This window comes from Electrophorus electricus, chromosome 10 (assembly GCF_013358815.1).
Source record: "Electrophorus electricus isolate fEleEle1 chromosome 10, fEleEle1.pri, whole genome shotgun sequence".
Taxonomy (NCBI): Eukaryota; Metazoa; Chordata; class Actinopteri; order Gymnotiformes; family Gymnotidae; genus Electrophorus; species Electrophorus electricus.
In genome coordinates this window covers 20,071,460-20,094,083 of record NC_049544.1, presented here as the reverse complement: position 1 = coordinate 20,094,083, position 22,624 = coordinate 20,071,460, and the positions used below count along the sequence as shown (strand labels likewise).

At 41.5% G+C, this 22,624-nt stretch overlaps 1 protein-coding gene and 1 long non-coding RNA gene across 4 annotated transcripts in view; one reads left to right on the top strand and one right to left on the bottom strand.

Moving 5' to 3' along the window:
• The window catches only part of adcy2a (adenylate cyclase 2a), a 61,817-nt gene that overhangs the window by 12,126 nt on the left and 27,067 nt on the right, over positions 1–22,624 (bottom strand). Inside the window, 4 exon segments of the mRNA XM_035530838.1 lie at positions 8–119; positions 1,002–1,150; positions 3,966–4,115; positions 18,189–18,350. Of these exon segments, the coding sequence (XP_035386731.1) occupies positions 8–119; positions 1,002–1,150; positions 3,966–4,115; positions 18,189–18,350 (573 nt within the window).
• On the top strand, positions 48–20,281 carry LOC113578464. 3 transcript variants are annotated; one of them, XR_003410750.2, is made up of 5 exons: positions 48–134; positions 2,326–2,421; positions 15,606–15,724; positions 17,219–17,851; positions 19,470–20,281. It is a non-coding gene; the product is annotated as an uncharacterized LOC113578464 (long non-coding RNA). The 3 variants fall into 3 exon arrangements; XR_003410751.2 differs by lacking the exons at positions 48–134; positions 2,326–2,421 and adding an exon at positions 4,811–4,876; XR_003410752.2 differs by lacking the exons at positions 48–134; positions 2,326–2,421 and adding an exon at positions 13,575–13,704.

The window sequence follows — 22,624 nt, the reverse complement described above, 5'->3', positions numbered from 1 at the left end:
GGGTTACCTTGGCAATCTGATCGAATTTGCCGAACAGCTCGTTCAACATGTGGACCAGCTCCCCTGGAGAGCAATCGCTGGCCAAGCGAGTGAAGCCGACAATATCAGCATACAAAATGCTGAAAAAGAAACAGGTAATTATCTCTTAGAAAAGGAACTGCATGCATCAAACTGTACATCAAAGATCAGAGTAGCAGTGCAGATCACTGATTGAGTCCAAATTGAATGTTGGATTCTACTTCTGAAATAAGACCAGCAAAAAGGCATGCATACAAATAACAAATCAAAAATTGTAGTCCATCAAGTACAGAAGTGCTATACTCATTTCCACTTTCCCAGGGAAAAAAAAAGAGTCCTATCTAAGGTGTTAGCGTGGGGCTGCTCTAAAATGTCACACCCATTAGAGTCCTTAACTGCAGTTCATGCAATATGACCTGGTGGGATTTTGCTGGCACAGGTCCCCACCTTACGAAGGCTAGCACCCAACTCGGGCGTTGCTACTTACGCTAAGTGTGTGCTAAGGTCATGCTAACTCAGCAGGACGTTTACCATGCCACCAAAAGTGTCTCCAGCAGAAATCTGAGCTCAAACAAAAACAGGGCTTTCAGCGTTTTCTCTCACCTTCTCGTATTCAGGCCGTAGCACTCTAATTAGGACTGTCATAGGAAGAAGGCGTAGGAATTTGGACTTTGCTTTAGGACGTTTAGAAGACGCGGCGGGTCTGCATTGGCTTCCGGAAAAGTGTTCAGTGCAGAGTCTTACCTTCAGCTTCAGGGTTCTTCTCCGGTCTCATTAACATTCAATGTGGAAATGGGGACTGAAATATTCAGTGCTGCTTCGGAGCAGTGTGTGAAAGCACAGGTGAATGCGTGTGCGTGTGTGTGTGTGTGTGTGTGTGTGTGTGTGTGTGTGTGTGTGTGTGTGTGTGTGTGTGTGTGTATGTGTGCGTGCGTGCATGTGTGTGTTTGCATGTGTGAGAGAGAAGGAGAGGAGAGGAGCACCTGACGTTGGTGTGCCTCTGCACATATAAATTGTGGAAGTTGTTGGTGTTCTCCACCTGGCCAAAGTTGGGGCCCTGAAGTCTCTGAATAATCTCTGCCTTCATGACACGGGCAATGTGGGCTGGTAGCAGGGACAGCAGCAGACGCTCCTACACACACACACACACACACACACACACACACACACACACACACACAGAGAGAGAGAGAGAGAGAGAGAGAGAGAGAGAGAGAGACAAGACCGGAGACACATTCTCAGAGATGCCTCCCGCTGGAACTAAATTACACCCTAATTAAATTACACCCACTGAAAAAAATGAAATATATTAACAAGTTCACACCACTCATTCAGAAGTGATTCAATATGTCTTCTGTCTGCTGCTTACAGCAGCACTTACCCCGTATGTTTTGTTCAGGTCAAAATTTACATTTAAAGCATTTAAATTGGAACCATGCTGAAAATTATATATATATATATATATATATATATATATATATATATATATATATATATATATATATATATATATATATGGCACAGGTCTGTATGGCCAATGAACAGTGTATCTACTAGCAATTAGTGGACAGAAGATGAAAGTTGGGTTGAAGACGGAAGCTCTTCCATAATGCCGTGTTAAAATACAGGGAATGCAACGGGATAAGCCTTGAGATGGTGTGGTGTGCCTTCGTGTGGTGTTCTGAAAGAGGTTATGACAGAGGGTGTATAAAAGGTATGGCAAATGTGATATCCTCTCTGTTTCTTAAACCCGGCACATTAAGTCTGATTCATTTTCATGCTCTGGGTGATTACTGGAATCCATCATTATGTATAATTGGGTTACACTGGATTTTAGAGATGAATCTGAGGTTACCTGCTTTTGTTTCAGACTTGGCCCCTCTAATAATAAAGCATGAATGAGTCTAATCTAATATTACACTGTCCGGCTGGACCCACTTGACTACAACTGTGATGGCTAGCTTCATTGCTAAGTGTGACTCAAAGGTTAACTGCTCACTAGCTGAGGTACATTTCCTATGTTTAGCAACAATTAGCATGTGAAATTTATTTCAAATTCGAAATCCATTTTAACTGTATTTAGTACAATAAAGGGTCAACTGAACAATAAATATCTGTGAACAATATCTATGACCTAGCAGATTGTAATGCTGCTCATTAAAGGTTTACAAATGGACCATCAAGGAGATCCAGGGGGGTGTGGGGTGGTAGGCGATGGATCATCTGGTTGCTCTGCTGCTTACGTTTTTGGTGCTGAAATGAGATTCATATGCAGAAACCCTGACTTCACTAAAAATTCATTTCTAGGTGGTTGCTAGGAGGTGCGAGAGCACAGTGCGACCTCTTACCGAGGATGGTCAGGCAGGAGGCAGCTGATTGGCCGGTTGCTGGCCCTAGAGACTGGTAAGCTACGTTGCGGCGCCAAGCATTTGCAAAGGAAGGCTCCCAGGATGATTGCCCTAGAACAGTTACATCTGGGTCATGTCCACTCTAGGGGACGATTCCAAAATGCCTAAAACACAGTACGGCCCTACGCACACCCACATCTGTACCCATGTACTCTGAGGGGAATCCAAAGGCTTGTGGACACCCAATGCCAAGAAAGCAGGGTTTATTTTCTTCCCTTCACTGAACTACAAAGTGCAAGTTCTGGCAGGTGAAAGAAATTAAACGTTAGGCCAGAAAAATTCAGCTGGCACTCAGTTCGCCAGTGTTTTAAAGCCACTGTTGGAATCTGATTTAATGACTTAATGATTTAGTAACTGTGCCACAGAGGACTGCACATGCTCAGATCATCTTCTTCCATTGTGCAATTCTGCAGGGACCTTTGACCTCTACTGCTACAAAAGCCTCAGCCTCGATCCCTTCAGTACTGTTGTTAGTCTGCCTTGATCAATGGCTCTTCCATAACTCAAATGGGGCATTAATTTTACCTTTAAGGACACTGAATTTGAAAACATGGAATAACTGCTGTGATATTGTGCAAGAAAACACTAAACTACCGCCAAGATCCCCACGCTAATCTCCAATTACTCTCCACTCTAGTAATGTAAGAGGAAAGCATGCAAGGAAATCCTTCCACTAAACTGTTGTGAAGTCATCTGTCCTAAAAATATTCTGCAGCAGAGTTGTGAAAAGGGAGGTAAATTAATATGCAGCATTTAAACAAAGACACTGTGCAAGTAGCCCGAAACCTCTAGGTTCTGGTAAACATTGTGACGTTACATAAAAAAAACTTAGGCTGCTTAGCTGGTGGGAAGAATACAGTGTAGGTGTTTCAACTCAATCCACCTATCCATAACTGCACACTGACCTTCAATATTGGCTCGGTCAAGCTCGATAGTTGGAACAGAATTAATATTGTTTGAATTAATATTGGCCAAAATGAAAAACAAAAATGGGGGGGGGGGGGGGTGGTGGTTCATTCATTTACATTTTTTTTCATTCTCACCTACTGTTATTATCCTTCAAGTTTTCTCCTTTAATATTTTTTTTTCCACATCCAATTTCTTTATTCTTTATGTCTAATGAACACTCTGCCTCACTGAATACCTCGCTTTAAAAAGTGAGGGGCAGGGTTAGCCTGAACCTCGCTGAACACCTCGCTATAAAGAGTGAGGGGCGGGGTTAGCCTGAACCTCGCTGAACACCTCGCTTTAAAGAGTGAGGGGCGGGGTTAGCATGAACCTCGCTGAACACATCGCGTTAAAAAGTGAGGGGCAGGGTTAGCCTGAACCTCGCTGAACACCTCGCTATAAAGAGTGAGGGGCGGGGTTAGCCTGAACCTCGCTGAACACCTCGCTATAAAGAGTGAGGGGCGGGGTTAGCCTGAACCTCACTGAACACCTCGCTATAAAGAGTGAGGGGCGGGGTTAGCCTGAACCTCACTGAACACCTCACTTTACAGAGTGAGGGGCGTGGTTAGGGGAGGGGCGAACGGACCCCACCTGCTGCCGCTTCTCGAACTCCAGCTTAATGGGGGACTTGATGCAGTTACACGTGTCTTGGTACGTCTGCTTCAGGGCCACTTCCATCAGGTGTTTGTGGTACGCTCCCGCCATGTTCCCACATATGAAAATAATGATATTGGCCAGAATCTGAAAAAAAAAACCAAACAGAAAAAACACACAAAAACAGGATCTACATAAGGAACCACCATTATAAATCCACAAGCAGTAGACATGCGGTTTGTCCTTTCTGATATAACACACGGTCATAATCATTTCCATTACTTTAAGTGTTCATCCGTGGATCTTTCTCAGTAAAGTAAGATAGGTGTAAACTGTCTTGTTTGTGCCAATTGCAACTGGGCATGCTCTAGTCCATCTAGATCTCACTGCACCATTTATCATTTCTTTATCACCAGCAGTTTTCAGTCCTCTTATTAATCAGTTTCATTCATCAATTTATCTGTCATAACGCTGATGAATCTTTATTTTTTTTTCATATCAAGTGTAGGAAAAATAACGGGAAACAAGTAAGGATCTGTGCTACAATTTGAACTTCGCTCTGTGGCATTAATCCATATGGAAAAGCCGTTCAAGAGCTCAGTTTTCAAGTCAAAACAACTCCCCCAGCGCTTATTCACGGGCCAGTGCTCATGTCCCAAAAATAACGTTTCCAACACTCTGCCATCTACAGCCCGGAGTCTCTCCGAGGACGACTATTTCTGACCACAGGACGTCCAAGGCTGCAGTCGCCAAAGGACTCCCTACTCCCGTAAAACTATCCTACTAACTAGCTTTGCGCAATGTTAGGATCTGTCACTAATCCCATATTCTGTTCAGTAATCCCAACACTGTTGCTACCACCGTAGTTGCACTGCTGACTAACTAACGTCTCTGACTTGAAGGAAAAGGTAACGTTAACGTCAATACATCCACGCAACGCTCTACAATGGTCTCGGGTATATTTAAATAACGTTAATGTTTTCAAGTTTCGTTATATTTGTTAGAAATCTAACGTGAAGTCTCAGTAAAATGTTATTGTAGTGATGCATGTGAACATGTAGAGAGTAACAGTTTTGTTTTAATGCATTTTCGTATAGTATCCTGTGTAGCTGTACTTGCTTATGATAAATTGCATTAGTGTTTGTTTGATTAAAGTAAAAGCACTTTTTTTAGTAGTCAGCTTTTGTCAACTTTCATTCAGCTGTTTTTTTTGGAAAACCTAAGAAAGTCAGTTGTGAGAAAATTAATTTTAGTCAGATGATACAATTATAGAAGAGAGTTGATAATTTCCCAAGCATCATGGCAAGAAATACCAGCTTTACTAATAACGCTTTCATGTCCACTCTGGTTCGTTGAGATTAGAGAGAGAGGATACAGGTCAGGGAGATCAGGTGTGTGAGAAAAGGAGCAAATATTGATAGTGAAGCTCACTTAATGCCAGTACAACAGTCTCCTCCTAATGTACAGACCTCTGTTAGCCTTCATATATCAGAGTAAAGAGACACAGGAAGAGAGTATATGAGGATACTGACATGGCAGAAAGAGCAGGGAATATGGAGGTAATAAGCAAGTAATAACATCACCATAATCATCATAAAAATATATGAAAAATAAATATGAACAAAAAAGAAAATCCCTAATTTTAATTTAAAAACATTAAGACTAATAAAGCAGTCCCCCAGTTTGGAGGGGAGGTGGTAATTAATAAAACAATTAGATACGTCCACCGGTGGATTCACGGTGAGAGTGATCTGCTGTGATTGCCAGGGTTTCCCTTCTGGCTTCTCCCCAGCCATAACAGCGCACTATTACACACAGAATGAAACTTATAGGTTTTAGAAAGACAAAGATATTTTCTTATGACCTCATAAATAAAGAATTCATTAAATGTTCCCTCTGCTATACAACCTTTAAACACCAACATTTCAATGAGTTCAGGCAGATAGAAGTAGTTTTAAAAGCCTTGTTTATACATTCTGAGTGGGGCAGAGCTTTCTATTCATGTTTTTTAAGAGAAGAGACAGTTAGAGAAGTCACCTGAACGTTTTACTGCCCAAGTTAGGAAGAACTGGCTTGTGCTCTGAGCATATTTCAGGGACACTGCAAGACGTTCAGTACATTTCATGTTTTTTCTATGCGCTTTTATTATGATGTGTCTTAGGGCTAGTTGAAGACATGGATTTATTTCAGAGATCAGATATCAGAGTCCAGTTTGGAGAGGCATTATTTAAACTTTGAATTACATAATTGATTGAGGTTTTCTTAATTTCTTAATTTAGCAGAGAACATGATTGTTGCAGGACAGAAATGTGTCTGAATGTCTGCCACCCTTTCCTAGGTCTTATCATAACATGCGTCGGACAGCCCCTGTTTCCATCCCTTTAGGCCTTGATGCGATGACTAGTCTAGTCTAAGAACTTGGTCCGTTTTTTAAATTCTTGTGACAGTGTGTGAAACAACAGGTTCCGCAGAAGTCAGTGGTGCTTGTGTCATACTAAGCACTTAGCTGACAGTTCTGCAGAAAGGAAAGACAAAGCAACGCTTTCGCTCCCCTCTGCAGGATGTTACGGCTCGGCGCCTGCAGCAAAGTCCACATACTGTCTAAAACATTAGCAACCAAAAGCGCATGATAACAAACACATTTGAAAGCACCTGTGACCTTTACGTAGGCAACTGAACAAACGGAGCTGCCATGTCTGCTGCCAGGGTCCAATGACTCACAACGAGTCACTGGAAGCAAGCGAGGCAGTGGAGCTGTTCCACTCTGACTCACATTGCTGGGAGGCCTATCGACAGAACTTTCAAGAAGTCTGGCATCCGAGGAGCTCTCTGCCACCCGCACGGTCCCGCCGTCTCCCAGCCAACGGTGCCTCAACTTCGCACGCACCGGAATCACAAATGCCCCCCCCCCCCCCCCCCCCCCCATGCCTAGCTGCATCTGAAAGCCCCTGAGGTTTGTTGAAGGATCTTAACCTTGTCAGAGTTGCTCTATTTAACTTGAGCTGAGGTTTCTAGAAGCCATATATTCAAAGTTTTGTATGTAGAACCTTTGAGTCAATCAGCTGTGTAGAGAAAATTTGACAAAATTAATCACTAAGATAAATAAGCTCTATATTCACAAATTTAACATCATTAACTGCTGACACCAAAAACAAATAGTACATGCACCACTAGGTATCATTACTATTCTTCTAAATCAATGTTTTAATTTGCAAAGGAGCATTGTCCAAGTAAGCTGTGCACAGCTAAAAGACATAAAATACCCAGAGACATAAAATAGGCACATATAGCACAGTGATTACTTTGTAAACAGAACCTGCCTGCCAGAGCTGACAGTGTTCAATTTAGCACAATTTGGTTTGCATTCGTAAGATCAGAAGAAAAACCTCATGCTTTTTCACACTGCCATTACCACAAGCCCAATGTCTCTAAAGTCACAGCCATGAACCTCAGGCAAACATGGCGTTCATCCTCTTTCTTTACAATCTGCAGAAGACAAAACCACGAACTCTGAGAACTCAGAAGTGATAAGAGTCAAGGGGTTACCTGAGCCCACCTTGAGATCTGCATATGGAGCATAAAGCAAAAATTAATCAGCAGAGGAGAAAGAAGCAATTCTTCATAAATCCACCAGGAAGCCCACTGGCAGAGATGATACCTGTGTGATCCTCTTAGAGGAAGTGGGATAAAGAAACGCTCGCCAGCATTCTTTTAATATATTCCACGGTTGCTGAAGCAACCGCTGTTTCTGAGCCGAGTTCTTCATGGCCGAGGTAATACGATTAAGCCTTGCCACTCTCCAGAGGGTTCATTAAATTATGGCCCAGCTTCTGCGATGGTCAGAATAGAAAATATGGAAATAAGGGTGATGCCATGCAAGTTAGTTTTGGAACCAACTCAAGGCAAATCCCTTCTCAGGCACACCCTGCCCTTCTTACAGGGCCTGTCCAGGCGTGGCAAATGGTTCAGTGGTGCCAAACGTCTGCAGTGCTCCATGGTTTTATACAACTCCCAGTTTATAGATGGCATGCTGTCATCTACCACCTAACCCTATCAGATTCAGTTAAGGTGGCACGTAACATTCAGATGCTCGCAGGGTGGAATTCTGGTTTTATTATAAAGGGGTATATCCAAAGTTGTAGTGCATAGCTAGGAAAAGGTTGGTAAGCAGACGAGCAGATAGGAGGGAACACAAACAACCAGTCCAAGGTGAAACACCAGGGAAGGCCAAACCAGTCCAAACCAAAAGTGTCTAAGACAGTGGCGAATATCAAGAAACAAATAAGATGCATTAACTTAATGAATGGCTCATTAGCTACTGAGTTGCTACTTCATAAATTTCAGGATCATTTAAATCTCATCTTTGTGCCCTGCATGGTTCAAAATGGATTAGCAAATCTTGGGAGGGATTCCTGATGCACCATAATCACAGTAGTCCAACTCGCTATCCTCTTATTATTTACCATAATAATTTGACCAGATTAAACAGATTAGAGGGCATGTGCAGTAATCCGATTGTACAGCACTAAAGCACGGACTAGCTTGATTTATAAGAAGTTATATTTAACTCTGATGGAAATGTGAACTATGATGACACAGTCTGGAGCCAATCAAGCAACTTTTTGGGGGATGATGTCAATGTTTGAAGGTCAAAAGAAGGAAAGGTCACATGACCCATTTCATGAGCGAGTACTGATGCATATATAGCTGTGCAAAAAAGTGAATGTCTGAAACTGTAGCAAGTAAAAGAAGCTGATATTAGTATAGCTTGACAGGTACAGCTGATGAAGGACCTCTGTTCAAAACATCCTGTTTCTCCAGAAACCTTATATATCCATAGTTATGTATCCTCTGTATATAACCTCTCACAGATATTGATATCTCTCAAACTTGGAGAATGGCTCCATCAGATCCCAGGAAAAATATCCAAGATCTCCGTCCAGAAAGATACTACACAGGACCCTCAAGCTCCCAGGCCTCTGGTAGAGGACCCGAGCTTGAAGGACAAAGGTTGCCTGGAGGAGGGGAACTGGGGAATTTTTATCTATTCAAAATTGTAGTAAAGTACACAAGGTTTCCAGAGAAACAGCACATTTCGGACAGAGGTCCTTCATCAGCTGTGAAAACAAAGTGCTCGAGAAGGGATTCTAAACTTCTAAAGGTCTGACCTATAAACAATCTGCTGACAACAATAATACCTTTGGTGCTTACTTATCATTCTACAGAGGAATTTGCATTACTGCAGGAGTTGCCTATCGTATTTCTTGCAAGAGATGTAATCAGTGTTATATTGGAGAAATGAAGAGAAAGCTTGCTGATTGTTTTTGAGAACACCTTCGGACCATCAAAATGAAAGATTTCCGAAATAATGATTTTGGGTGGAGCTTGGAGAAGGAAGAAATAAACAATTCAAGCGCTTCAAATGTAGCTGTACCCTCAATCATCTAGGGAGTTGTTAATAAGTTACATAATTCTTTTTACATTTTATTTATAGAAATTTGAGTATAAGTATTTTTAAAAAGTGAAACAAACTTTTGTCTAATTTATTTTGTTGGTGGTGTTGTTGTTTTTTAAGAGCTCCATCATGGCTGCAGTTTCCCAGGTCCCTAACCACAATTCAGGGACTTTGGAACAGCCTGTAGTCTATTCAACAAGCCTCCACACAGTCCCCAGTTTCCAACAGACTACAATCATCCCTTGCATCAAAAATAACTACAGGCAATCCATTAGAACCTCAGACTGTAGAAAATTACAGTAGAATACATTATTAAAACTCCACAACAGTTTATTAAAGACACCTACCATTAAATTTGGTTTCTCAAAAGTTCACCATTATCCCTGACTAACTTCAGTTAGTTGTATGAAGCCAGTGGCATGGTAATTTATTGATATTATTCGATTTGTGAAGAAACAGTGTTTTTCCAAATACTTTTTTTTTTTTTTTTTTTTTTTTACTGAAAGCCATTTTTTAACTGAAACAATTCATTTGTTATCTGCATCATGCTTTGCTATTGCCAGTGTATTCTTTATTATTGTTTTTTAGGTGTTGCGTATTGATGGTAATGCGTATTGATGGTAAAGAGGCCTGCTTGAATGTGTGATGGTAACCATTAATGTGCTTATTTGAATGTGTGATGGTACCTATTGCTGGTTTAACTGACTTTTTTCAGGTCCAAGGCAGCATCCTACTCAAAATTAGTAAGATCATTTGAGGAAAAAAGAAACTGTTGCTTCAGCCAATCAGAGCCTTATTTCTCAAAACCAATGGTTTGGCTTGGTTTATGTGTCCCTTACTTTATATCAGTGTGACTATAGAGCAGTTCTGTAGGAGCACATTTTTCCTTTGGTGCTTGAGCACACCACTGCCCAATAGGGAGTCAGATAGAAAATCCCTGGAACCATGGAAACTTGTGGGATTATTTAGAATAGATTGTGAAATATCAAAAGACACCCACAGACTCTAGCCAAATTGTGTACCTGCCACGGTTTCCTCCTCCCAGCGTTATGGTTCCCATGGCGATGCCTACACATGTCATTTGTTTTGGTTTCTGATCTTGGTTGTATGTTGGTTCCACTTTGCCACCACTCCTTGTTTAGTACCCTGCCCCTTATTGGTTTCTGCTGTGTCTTGTTAGAACTTATCAGTTAGTGTATTTATGCTCTGTGATTGGTTACCCTGCTTGTCAGTTATTGTGCTCGTCCATGTTTGTTTTGTTCACTAAATTACGCCTCACTTTGGTCTGTTTAGTGCTTGCCTTTTCCTGGGTTTGTGTTTCCTGTACTGTATTCTATATAATCCCATTTTTAATTTTGTATGCCTTGGTTTTTGTTTGTGCTCTTTTTATTTTCAGTAAATCCCTCTGCACTTGCGTCCGTCTCTTTGCCTTGTTTCGCGCCTGCCTGCCAGTGTTACAGTACCAAGTTCTGTTGCTATTTTAGAGTGTTTGTGTTGTGGAATCCTTACCTGACAAAACTGGCATTGTTATCAAGGAGGCCGGGGGTGTAACCAAATTCTAGTGCAGAAATGATCATTTGACTATTTGTTTGTCTAGGGACATTATTATTTTAGTGCCATGCACTTTATTCAACCAGTTTGGCAAATAAACTTGCCTCTTGCTAATAGAGTATCGGTTACTAAAGCCGACAGTCTACCCCAGCCTTTAAATAATGTTTGCCTTTAAGCTTTGAGAGTAAGAACTCAAGAGAAACAGAAAGACAACAGCTGTATGTCAAACCAGTCCTCATCAGTAAACCTCGGCACGCTCCACTGCTGTGGCAGGCGGGAGTGAGATGTCATGGTAATGATCTTCAATGATCAATGAGCACTCAGGTACTTCATTGTGATCCCAAAAACAAGATTCGAGCCTGGGCCAACAGTACCCTGTAATCGCATGCGATGAATCCACCTGAGGTCAAACCTCAGGATTTATGGGGTAGTAAGCTCATCGAGGTCAGAGAGAACGAGGGCTGAAGGTTAACAGAGCTTAAACGAATTACCTGGGCAAAATCGAACGGCTAGTGTGATATAAAAGTGTGTCAGCGCAGGTTCCATTGCATAAAGCTCTGTCATGCTAATGAGGGGTTTAATGCATACTTCAACACCTACTAAGTAACAAGTAGTATTTTGCAAGAGACTGAATTACTGTAGCAACTGGTCATAATGCAGTGAACAGAAAGAAGCACAGTTAGTTTCCTTTATAGGAAAATGCCTTTACAAATATTTACTAAAATGTATGAAAATATTTATTTTTAGTTATTATGGGTGGACTGGCATGTATAGCATGTATAGATGTACAGCTGTATAGATGTATGGCATAGCAGAAATCCTTAATTATACAAGGAAAGATAATTTTGAATGTGTGTGTGTGCAAGTGTGCAAATGGGTGTAGGTGTGTGTGTGTGTGTGTGTGTGTGTGATGGTAATACGTGATGGTAATACATATACGAACACACACGCGTGTGCCTGTATGTGTGTGTGCTCGTCCGTAATAGCATGTGCGTGTGTGTGTGCCCCTATGAAATGCAGATATTAATATGCAGAATCAGGCGCTGACACACCATGTGCTCTATGCTCGTCCTACAGGAGAACATTTTATTCACTCTTTTAATCAGGAGAGCACTCACAGGCTGTTATTCATCAAAAATTTAAATCACACCTCCAAAATCGCCCGTAAAAACCCCTTCACTGTTTAGAGTGCTAGGCAGGGGACATCTGTCAGTAGCTCCCACATAAGGGGATTATCTCAAACAAGTGACTTCAACCCTAAATAATGAATTCTGCGCTGAAAGCTGTGGTGTATAACGCAGCGAATTCTACCAAGCAGTACTCAGGCTGACGGCTCACGTTTTATGAAATTAGATGTGGCAGGACTCAAAGAGTAAAGAGGACTGACTCGAGTGGCTTTGGTGTTTTTAACATAAAATTCTATTTAATTTTTATTTAAATATTTGCTATTTAATGTGGGGAAAGGCTATGTGCAACACAGTGACCCTTTGGTTTTGAAACATCACTGAGAAGAACATGTTATAATGAGCACAGGCAAATTCTTTTAGGATTGCTTGACAAAAGGTCATGGATGGTAAGAGATCTAATCGTCTAATAAGTCATATTTACAATGCCGGATCGAGGAGCTGACCAGTTTGACTATCACCTGGATGAAACTTTGCCCAAAAGCCTATACAGGGGTACAAGATGCTCCTATGCTTTTAATCCAGTTACACAGGGTGGTGTTGAATCAGAGTGGTGTTGAGCCTTTTGGTTACAATGCCAGGTGTGTGACAATAAAATGGGGTCGCGCTTGCCAAGCCGGGGTGTGGTTGAAGGTGTCACCCCCGAGCCATTGGTAGCCATGACCATGGTCTTTTAGCTTTTGGGACTGTATTTTATCATCAACCTTAGCTGCAGGAGTGGAGTCATCGATTCACCACCATCGTTTCCGGACAAAAAACATGGGAGTTTAAAAAAACACAGCAAGACAAAACGAGAGGTTCGGCTTGAGCACTCAGGATGCGATCTCCCTTGCCGTGCATCATGGGTACAGTCAGCCCAGCCTGGAAAACATATCATCCCAGTAAGAAATAAGCAGAAATATCTTCCAGAAATATCTAGCCTGTCCCAAACTCAGAAATAGGATGCCTGTCTTTTTAGCAGATCCTGCAAACTGCACATTCATGCAGATCAAAGCAAAATGTTAGACTGGTTTCGCAAAAAAAAAAGTTTACACAGCTCTGTTTCTTTGAATGTGACAGCGACTGGAGTCAAGTGAAAAGCAGTTTTCATTTGCAGAATACTCACTGTAAAACTAATAGGGAAGTGAATGCCCAGAACAGGTTTTTGGAGCTCAAAGGCATTGGCACTTTTAAGAGGATTTTCAATGAGCAGCACCCACACAAACCAAATAAAACCAGATGCAGTAGGCTTGACTGAGCGTTTTGCTTTAAATAAATCCAAATTTCAACCACATGAAGTGGTTAATTAAATTAATGAATTTGTTCCACTAAGCAGGGCACACAACCAGCTTCCAGACCAAATCCATGCTAATGTTTCTGAGATAACATTAAATGAAAGCTAAGCAATAAACAAATTTCAATGTTCCAGGTCCCGTAAAAATCTGCCTGAAACCTTCCCTGGTACAGCAAGTGCTGCAGGCATCCTGCATGATGATACTGCGGGAGGACCTGAAAGCCAAGGAGGAAAGAATGCATGTATAAATGAATAAACGAGCAGCAATCACAAGTGAGATCGAAACAACCTAAAGGCCATATGCCAAATACAGCTTGAATGAACAATGATATCTGGTCCATCCTTGAATGGAAAAACTTTCAAGGCCTATGCCATCTCTACAATTTTGTCAAATGCTGATATCAAAAATTGCAGCTAATCACATTCGCATAACTGAAAAATGCATTTTCAGGCCTCCTCTGGGGATCTGAATTAAATTATCTGATGAAAGACGATCAGGGGTTATTGTCAGGTCTTGGTGTTCAGCCATGCAAAATGGACTTCCACTAACTCCATAAAGATATCACAATGTATGTAACAATGTGCTAGAAATATTCACTAATTTTAATGTCATTTCATTTGCAATTTTCACATTTTTGGCACTGGCATCTATTGACATGTCAACAGCACCAATGATAAACTACTTGATGTTATTCTACTAGATGATATTCTGTGACATCTATGAATTTCTATGATTCTATGATCTAAATTAAACATAGTCATGCCTATAAGGTTGACTACATATTTCCAGGAATTCCAAGGCGCTTTATAAAGCTTTTCAAAGATTATATGTGTATAATGAGGGCATTATATAAATAGAACAATCGGAACTCAACACAGAATGTGACAAGTTTGCTGAATGTATGTATGTGTATATATATATATATACACACAGCATATATTATCAGATATATATATTGTATTGTATGTATTTATTGTATCCAATAAAATATATTTTATTTGAAAATTTGGATAAAGAGTTGGAGAATACAACTGTAAAGCAGTGGCACACAATGCCCTCCCTGAACCTGGGGACATGCCACCGTAACCCATTTCAAGTACACGCAATGCCACTTGCCAACACCCCAGACGGGCAAATGTTCAGCTCTAATGAAATCTAATCCCACTGCTCAGCCACTGACACCTCCATGTGATTCAATCTGTTCTGCAAGAGGTGTTGTACGTTATTGCCCCGATCACATCTGCGACATGAGCCGTTTCCAACTACAGCGACACGGTACATACAGGGCTGGCGTTACAGTGCCAATCCCCAGTGCTAAAACGAAGGGGGGAATAGAAAGAAAGAGGAGAAGAGAGTTCTGAATTTGAATCATAACAGCATAGATGAACGTAACAAAAGGCTGGTGTTTCCTTCTCTTTGGCTAGACAGAGAGGAAGAGCGGCATGTCAAAGCTACACCAGCAGTTTCAGTGCTGATGCTGGTTTGCCTCAGACTAGAACATCTGATTTATCCGGCTAGTACCTTGAATGTTTGACAGTCTCTACTGGTTAATGGCGGCTGAACTCCACTCTGGATCTGCCCCAGGAAGTGGGAAAACGAGCTTTCCAAGGATTTGGGAAACGAGGCTAGCAGCCCATCCCGTTGGAACGCTTGCATGCTAGCGGGCACCCGCATGGAGTGGGAGAGCAGAGCTGTGCGTGGAGGCCCGTGTCTGATTGGAGGAGCAGGCGTGAGGCTGGCACGCCGAGGCGACAGGCTGCAGAGCCCCTGGTGCATGGAGCCTCCTCCCCTTACAACCTGCAGAGCCAGGAATCTGTTAGCTCACAGTCAATAGTGCGAGTGCCTTGTAAGCCAGCCTTCTTTGTTTAAGGAATGGCTGTAGTGCATACTATGAAGGCCAAAATGATTGTATTTTTTTTTACATGAAAAAATAATGGCTGTATTGACATTTAGAGACAAAACTAAAGCTCTTATGAGTGACCATGCAATGTTTGCATGCTACCCAGCATTGAGGAATTCCTGTTGCATGATGCCTTTACCCACTGTTTGAGAAAGTTGCTTTTTTCAACCCTGGACCGCTGAAATGAGCAAATGAAACTTGGCCAGAATGGATGCTATGTTTTGCTTTCCGTGCGACAAGTGAAGGTTTGTGTTCTGTTCTGGCTCCTTGTAGGTCTGAACCAGTAACCATGACCTGCAGAGGTGTGTTGGGACCTGGGACAGAGCAAAGACTTGGCCTGGATGAAGGCCCCTGAGAACAGGACTGGCAAGCTCGGAGGTAGCGCATCTCAGGTAGCACAAACCACAGCAGTAACCCCACCTACAGTGCTGTAGCCACTCTCTCCTGTCACGGGCTGCTCCTCTTTCCACTGCTCACGTGGTTCGGCCCACCACGTGCAGTGGAATTCACTGTAATAGTTTCCTTTGTAGTCACACCTTTGGTGTCTGCGCACACCTGCAGATGCTTTAGTGTATATTGTCTGTGTGTATTTAAACAGAAGTTGGTGTGCGCTGTGTTGTCAGTCGTTAAACCTAAACGTACATGCACCGTTGCTCATTAGTGTTAGTGTTTACTGTCGAGGGAGACTGAACATCCTGCTCCTTGCCCTGCGGCACTCGGGCCATTACACCTCCACCCCGTAACCGGTGGAGAAAGCTGAGCTGTGTAAAATATTTGTCTGTGAAGAACATTATGCATTGTGCATTGTAGAATTTCGCTGTGGAATTTCAAATTGGTTGATCAGACTTCTTTGGTAAGTGGAAAGCAAATGAAACAGAATTCTAGTGAATAAACCAGCTGGCTCATTGCATGGAGTACTGCTGTTTTGTGGATCCAGTTCAATAACTCTAGTTACAATCCCGAAATATTCAGCTTGAACAAGTCAAATGTTACTTTTGCATCTGCATGTCCATGGACTGTAATGAGTGGTTCAGTGAGTTCAAATATGCCCCAGAATGAATGCTAAGGGTGGCGGGATGGATCAGAGAAACCAGACACCAGTCTGGAAATGCCCATGAAAGCCTCCGTCACATCCACCTACCAATCAAGCAGCCTTTTAAGGCGCTCCGCCGAGTACTGGTGACAACACTAAGTGGCTGCCTCTGTCATGTAATGAGCCCCCATTGGGCTGGTGTGATGCACAACACCCGGGGAAGGAGGGACTTTCTAATGTAAACACAAAGTGGTAGTCCTGACAGTCTGGAGTCTTAATTCTCCAAAGTGATGTAGAGACACGATGGTGTACGGACATGTACTGGAGTTTGACATTATCACAGGCCCTGTGTGCATCGGTGTGTTTTCAGATCAGGTTATTTATACCTGCAGCGAGCATCTGCATTCTGCAGAAAAGGCTTCAGTGGTGTGTGTGTGTGTGTGTGTTTGTGTGAATGAGGAGCTTACAGCAGCTATAGCGAGTAACTCTATCCTACTTATCCCTGCCAGACAGTTATTACTATGGTTATTACTAGTCTAGTGACTTTCATTTCTCATATTCATTAGGTTTTGATGTGTGGCAATATTGCCTTTATCTTCAGTAGGGAAACTGTGTTTCTCAATGTTTCTCCTTATTTTGGGGCGCATTGCACTCAGCACTGTGGATAGGATAAAATGATTTCAGCTCTAGGCGTAGATTTAGCTAGCCTTCAAAACATTGTGGAGTCAAAGAAAAGCCACAAGCAAAAAAATCTCTGGAAACTGTACTTTACTCAAATTTTGAATATCTCTAATGTGTGTGTGTGTGTGTGTGTGTGTGTGTGTGTGTGTGATAATCTTGTTATCTTCTCCAGTCAGTTGGTTGCCTGCTGGTTGCCTGCAGTTTGCAAGCCCTGTCCTCTGTGCCTAAAGCACCGCATCTGTCTGGACTGCGGTTGTCCTGCAGACACAGATCAGAACAGAAAAAGAGGCAGGAAGAGAGGAAGCGAGACACAAACAAACAGTGTGTCGAAAGCGTGAGGGAGGGAGAAACTGCCAGCGAATATGCGGAAGACTGCTTTCCTACCAGATGTGAAGGCAAACTGAAAGTGGCTTTATGTTTATCTAATTTAAGGTTAAAACACCTTTACTGCTGCATGCCAGGTAGTGTTTGAATGACACTAAAGTGGAGGGACCAGCTTAAGGCATGGATTCTGGTGATATTACTAAGGAGCTGTGACCTTAGGTGCTTTGATAATTTACTACAAATGTGTGTTTTGCTAACTGAGGTAAGAAATGGATTATTTTATGCAGTGTGAAAATGCAGATTCGTTCTGCAGAACGCTCACACAAATGTTACAAGGTAATGGGCCAAGCACATGTTTCTGAGGTGCAGGCCATTCTTGTGAATTGTTTGGAACTGTATTGATTTGTTTTATATGGCTGAATTGCATCAGTTGACAGATCCTACAGGAACTGGATGTGAACAGGAGATGAGGTTTAAAACAGTAAGTAAACTGACTAGCATTTATCAGTATCAAATCATCGACTGGTTACAGATAAATATAGAAAATAGAAATATATACCCTCAAATAAGTATGATTCACTAATACTACAAGGTAACTGAAGCAAACAACGTTAGCATTCATCCCAGTTAGGCTCCAACCTGTTCTAGAACGCATTAATCAGTACATGAAAACCCCTCACATCCACGATGCCTATAAATCTACCACTTTCACTCTCTCGTACTCTCACACACCCTCTCAAACACACACGCACACACATACTCACACACTTGGTTACACACACAAGCACGCACACATGCATATACACGCACACACTGACCTGCCACACTAGCTGCTCAGCACGCTCGCTCTGGGATGCCAGACATGCACTCAGTACCACGGTGTGTGAAGAGCAGGTGAGCGCGCTGGCCACGACTGCCTCCCACATGGAGAACGGGAGCATGGTGTAGACCACAAAGACGATGAACAGGAAGAAGGATACCTGCAGAGGTGGGAAAAGAGACAGGAGACAGAGAACCGTCATATCCATGCACGGATCCAAACAATGAAACGTGGAATCACTTAAGCTATTACAGCTTTTTTCAATCTCATTCAGACTACAAACTGGGCCTATTACCTCAACATCCCAAACCATGACACCATCAACCAAAGACTGACCCATTTCCCATAACTCTGGACACTATTCCCTTGTTTTCACAACTTTTTGTGATAAACTCTACACACAAATCCTTTCCTATATCACTGACTGCAAAATGTCCTCATTAAGAAAGCACTGGCATTCAATATCAGTAACTCAAGTCATGACAGCATCACAGCTCAGACCCAATTAACACACAATGGATCCACAAAGACCTGAAGGTAGAGGAAGAGGGTCCAGAAGAACAGGGGGACTAGGAACAGGAAGAAGAGGAGAAGAAAGGTCAGAGATCGTTTCTGATGAGATTCGTACAGGCCTAGTTGACCACGCCTTGGTCCATGAGATGTTAGTGATGGAATCTGGGCAGAATGCAGCCAAACCTGAGCCACTGCACAGTAGACTCTATAACCCAGACATGATTATGATTTCAGAATTTCTGTGACCAAGGTTTTTTTTTGTTCCAGTATATGTCGTATATAGTACGGAAAAGCACTACCAAAGAAAGTGGATCTGTTCTATGTTGGCAGACTACTGCTGGACATTGATGAGGGGTATTTCTGAGGCCAAGTATAGGCAAAAAAATCTTACACTGTACATTTAAGAAGTATGTCTATACATGTTTTAAGTGTAATATCAGCCTTATTTATAAATAAGTAATATATAATTAATGTAATAATTAAAATTTAATTGCCCTCTCACTTAAAACCATACATGATAGAAAGATTTTAAAAACAGATTTGAATTCAGTGTAAAAAGTATTATAAAGTCCACCTGTTTTAGTTTAGGGCCCTAACTTAAAAAATAAAAAAGTTTAAATTTTGTTGTCCATTGAATTTACATACAGTAATTGTACTCTGTACTGTTATAGCACATATGTACTTTTGCTGTTTGCTGTACAGTGCTGTGTGCTGTCTGAAATGCACATTACATACAGTTAATTTGGTGTTACTTCTATTTTTGTAGAACTGAGAGTATACCACCTATTGGAAGCAGAATACATCCATTTTCTAAAAGCAAGTCAAGAAATCATCAATATAGCCAACAATATCATTCCCATGCATGAGAAACAAAGGAGAGTTACTGAAGATCAGGCAACATTCAAAGACACTGTTACAGTCATCAATCCCAGCAATTGCTCGAGATTCTTCAACGGAACAGATTCAGGATGAAACAGGCTTATTGTGTTCATTTCACAAGACTATGACTGTGTCTAAGACCAGTGACTGAAACATGTGGAAGTGTGGTTTTTCATCAAGTATTTAAGTATAGCTATGTACTGTAGTATAGACTATACGGTGGCATCCAGGACGATGTCAGTTTCCACCAGGCTGCTCTGGTTCATGGTTCATGAACACCCCAAGACTCTGCAGTGACTTTCTACCTGCATAATATCCTAAACCCCTTCAGCCTGGTGGTGGAAGGTCTATTGCCGAGACCCCCATCTTCCGTCTTCACCTTCTCTAGGCCATGGAGGGGCCTTGGTTAGATATCTCAGTTGAGGCTTATCAAGGGTAGATGAGGCACATAAGGGGTTTCCCCCCAGTGCCTGGCTGGTGCTAATGTTGCCTGTGATATTGCTGAAAATCTCTGGCCTGACCAGAGAAAGCATGCTGAGGCAGAATAAATGTGATTTTCTTTCTCTTTCTTTTGTTGCCATTGATTTATATTTTACTGTATTCTATGTTCTGTATCAGTTGCATATTTTTCAGTACATTTACTTTTTCATTACGTTTCAGCATATTAATGAGGAAATAAAGTGAGGAAATACAATTTTTGAGAATGTGTACGTGTTGTATCTTTATATCGTGTTTATCATGTAAAGATGTTCTGGGGGAAACCATAAGTGCTATTATTCTTTATTCTAATAGGATTTTACAGTAGAGTTTTGAATTGATCTGACCAGTGTATAATGACTATTTTTAAATGTATCTGTATTTGATTTGATGGTTTTTATGTGTTATCTGAAGGCAGTCTGGTTTAGATGTAAAATTACATGGTTTTGAGTAAAAGGTTTGGCTTAGCTATAAGAGTACATGGTTTTGCATGGAGAGATTGGCTTGGTGTAGATGTAATATTACATGGTTTTGAGTGTGGATTTGTCATGGAACCTTGAGGTGTGGGAAGATGAGGGTTTAGTTTTACATTTGTGTTTAGAATTTTGGGAAATGGAGCATAATTTCAAGAAATGTGTTTTGGCAATCAAGAAATCTGTAAAATGAAAAACAAGCTCTTTTACAATTAGCAACTCAGGTAAGTATTGCACATACTCATTCATTCACAACCAATCAGAAATGCAAATACGCATGGCTGTTTGGCAAGTTTAGATACACTACTGAAGTCACTATCTATTTCTAGTTTTATATATATATATATATATAAGACTGTGATTACCTTGCCTCATTCATGCATGTTTATGTATTTGGCTTTATGTATGATATATCAAACTGAGTGACCTTGTGGTGGTAAGTAGGTCATTGCCTCATGCACTTATGCATGAAGTCACCAGTTACGTATAAAAGCAGACCTAAGTTAGCCTACAATGAGTCCTCTGATTAAAAATACTTAATTTACTACAGATCTGCTCATTACTTAATTTCGGTGCGTTCAGCACAATGAATGAAATACGTGTAATTCAACTGATTTATTTAAATTAGTATGATAAATATTTGAGTTGTTTATATTTCAATTAGGGAATTAGTTATGTTAAATTGTTCTGACTTATTAACCTTAAGTGGGTTAAGACAATCATTTTGCTCAAATCATCAAGTACTGTAAGTCACTGTGGATAAGGACATCAAACGCCTCAAACATACAGGCTCGTGTGGAGTCATTTCCGTGCAGTTAAGAACGCACAAAGGCTGAAATGGCTTGATCCTCCCCTAAAATGATCCACCTTTGCAAGCTGCACTGAAGAAGAGGGCAAACCGAGTGATGTAACGCGACGTAATTTAATGCCAACATGAGAAACTGGCTAAGCATGTGAAGAGCTGTCACCTAGGGGCAATCCCATCAAAGCTCACGCCTTCTCCTTGCAGTAAGACAGAATGACTTCCACCACGATCTGATCAGACGAGCGTTTGATTGGGTTTGCAAGAAGAATAAATGCTTTCAGGCCACAAGTTCTCATAAGCTGCTTTTGATGTCATGTCATGCAGCAGCTGATTTCAAAGAGGGAAAAACATCCATAACGCAAAACATAGGCAACTGAATAATTCCAGCATTTGCCTTTTGAAGTAATACTCATTCAGGAATAAATGAGGAGTGAAAGGTTCAATTAGAATCAGTAGTTAAGAGTTATCTGCAGTCTCTGGGCTGGATTTACTGCATTGTAGTGATCTGAAGACCTACTGAGTTAAACCCATGAGCAGTCTGCTGGAGACACTTTAAACCCATGACGGAGATGATGACCACTCAGACGGAACACTCAGTGCTGGCATTTTCAGAGCTGGACCAGTTAGAATTTGGACTATCATCTGGAGTGATTTTCAGCTGTCACTGAGTGTAATCTCATGAGGCTTGACCATTTGGCAGCTAGTTAGTAGCTGGGACTGACGTTTTGACTCACCTATCATGGTCCTACGGTCTCACCCAGTGATGAGCTCTAAGAGCTCGAATCTCTTCAGGGATGGCCTTTCACAGACTGTGCCTAACTGTGCTTTTGTACCTGCTTCAACAGATTTGAACCCCCAACGGTAACAATTTTCCATATATTAAGAAGTAAAACCACTTACATAAAGTCTGTATAGTTTAAATGGTAGCGCAATGTTGATTTTTGAAGAAAGCTGCAATAAACACATTAGACCTCCAACAAACTCCAGTTTTTTAACTGTGTGCCGTTGTATCGTGGGATGAGAGGCAGGATGTAGAGACAGACCGTGACGAAACAAATGTTTATTAAGCACAACCGATAAAATGAAACTAAAACACGAGGAATACAACTAAATGTGAGCAACACAAAACAATGCAAGCGATAAACAGATTTACGCACAATAAAGAAACAACGCCAACAAGAAATAACTAACACACAAGGACACTTGTCAAATACATTGATAACGAGGGACAGGTGAAACATGCAACCGACTAACAAGGGAGGGGCGTGGCCATGTAGATAAAGACAC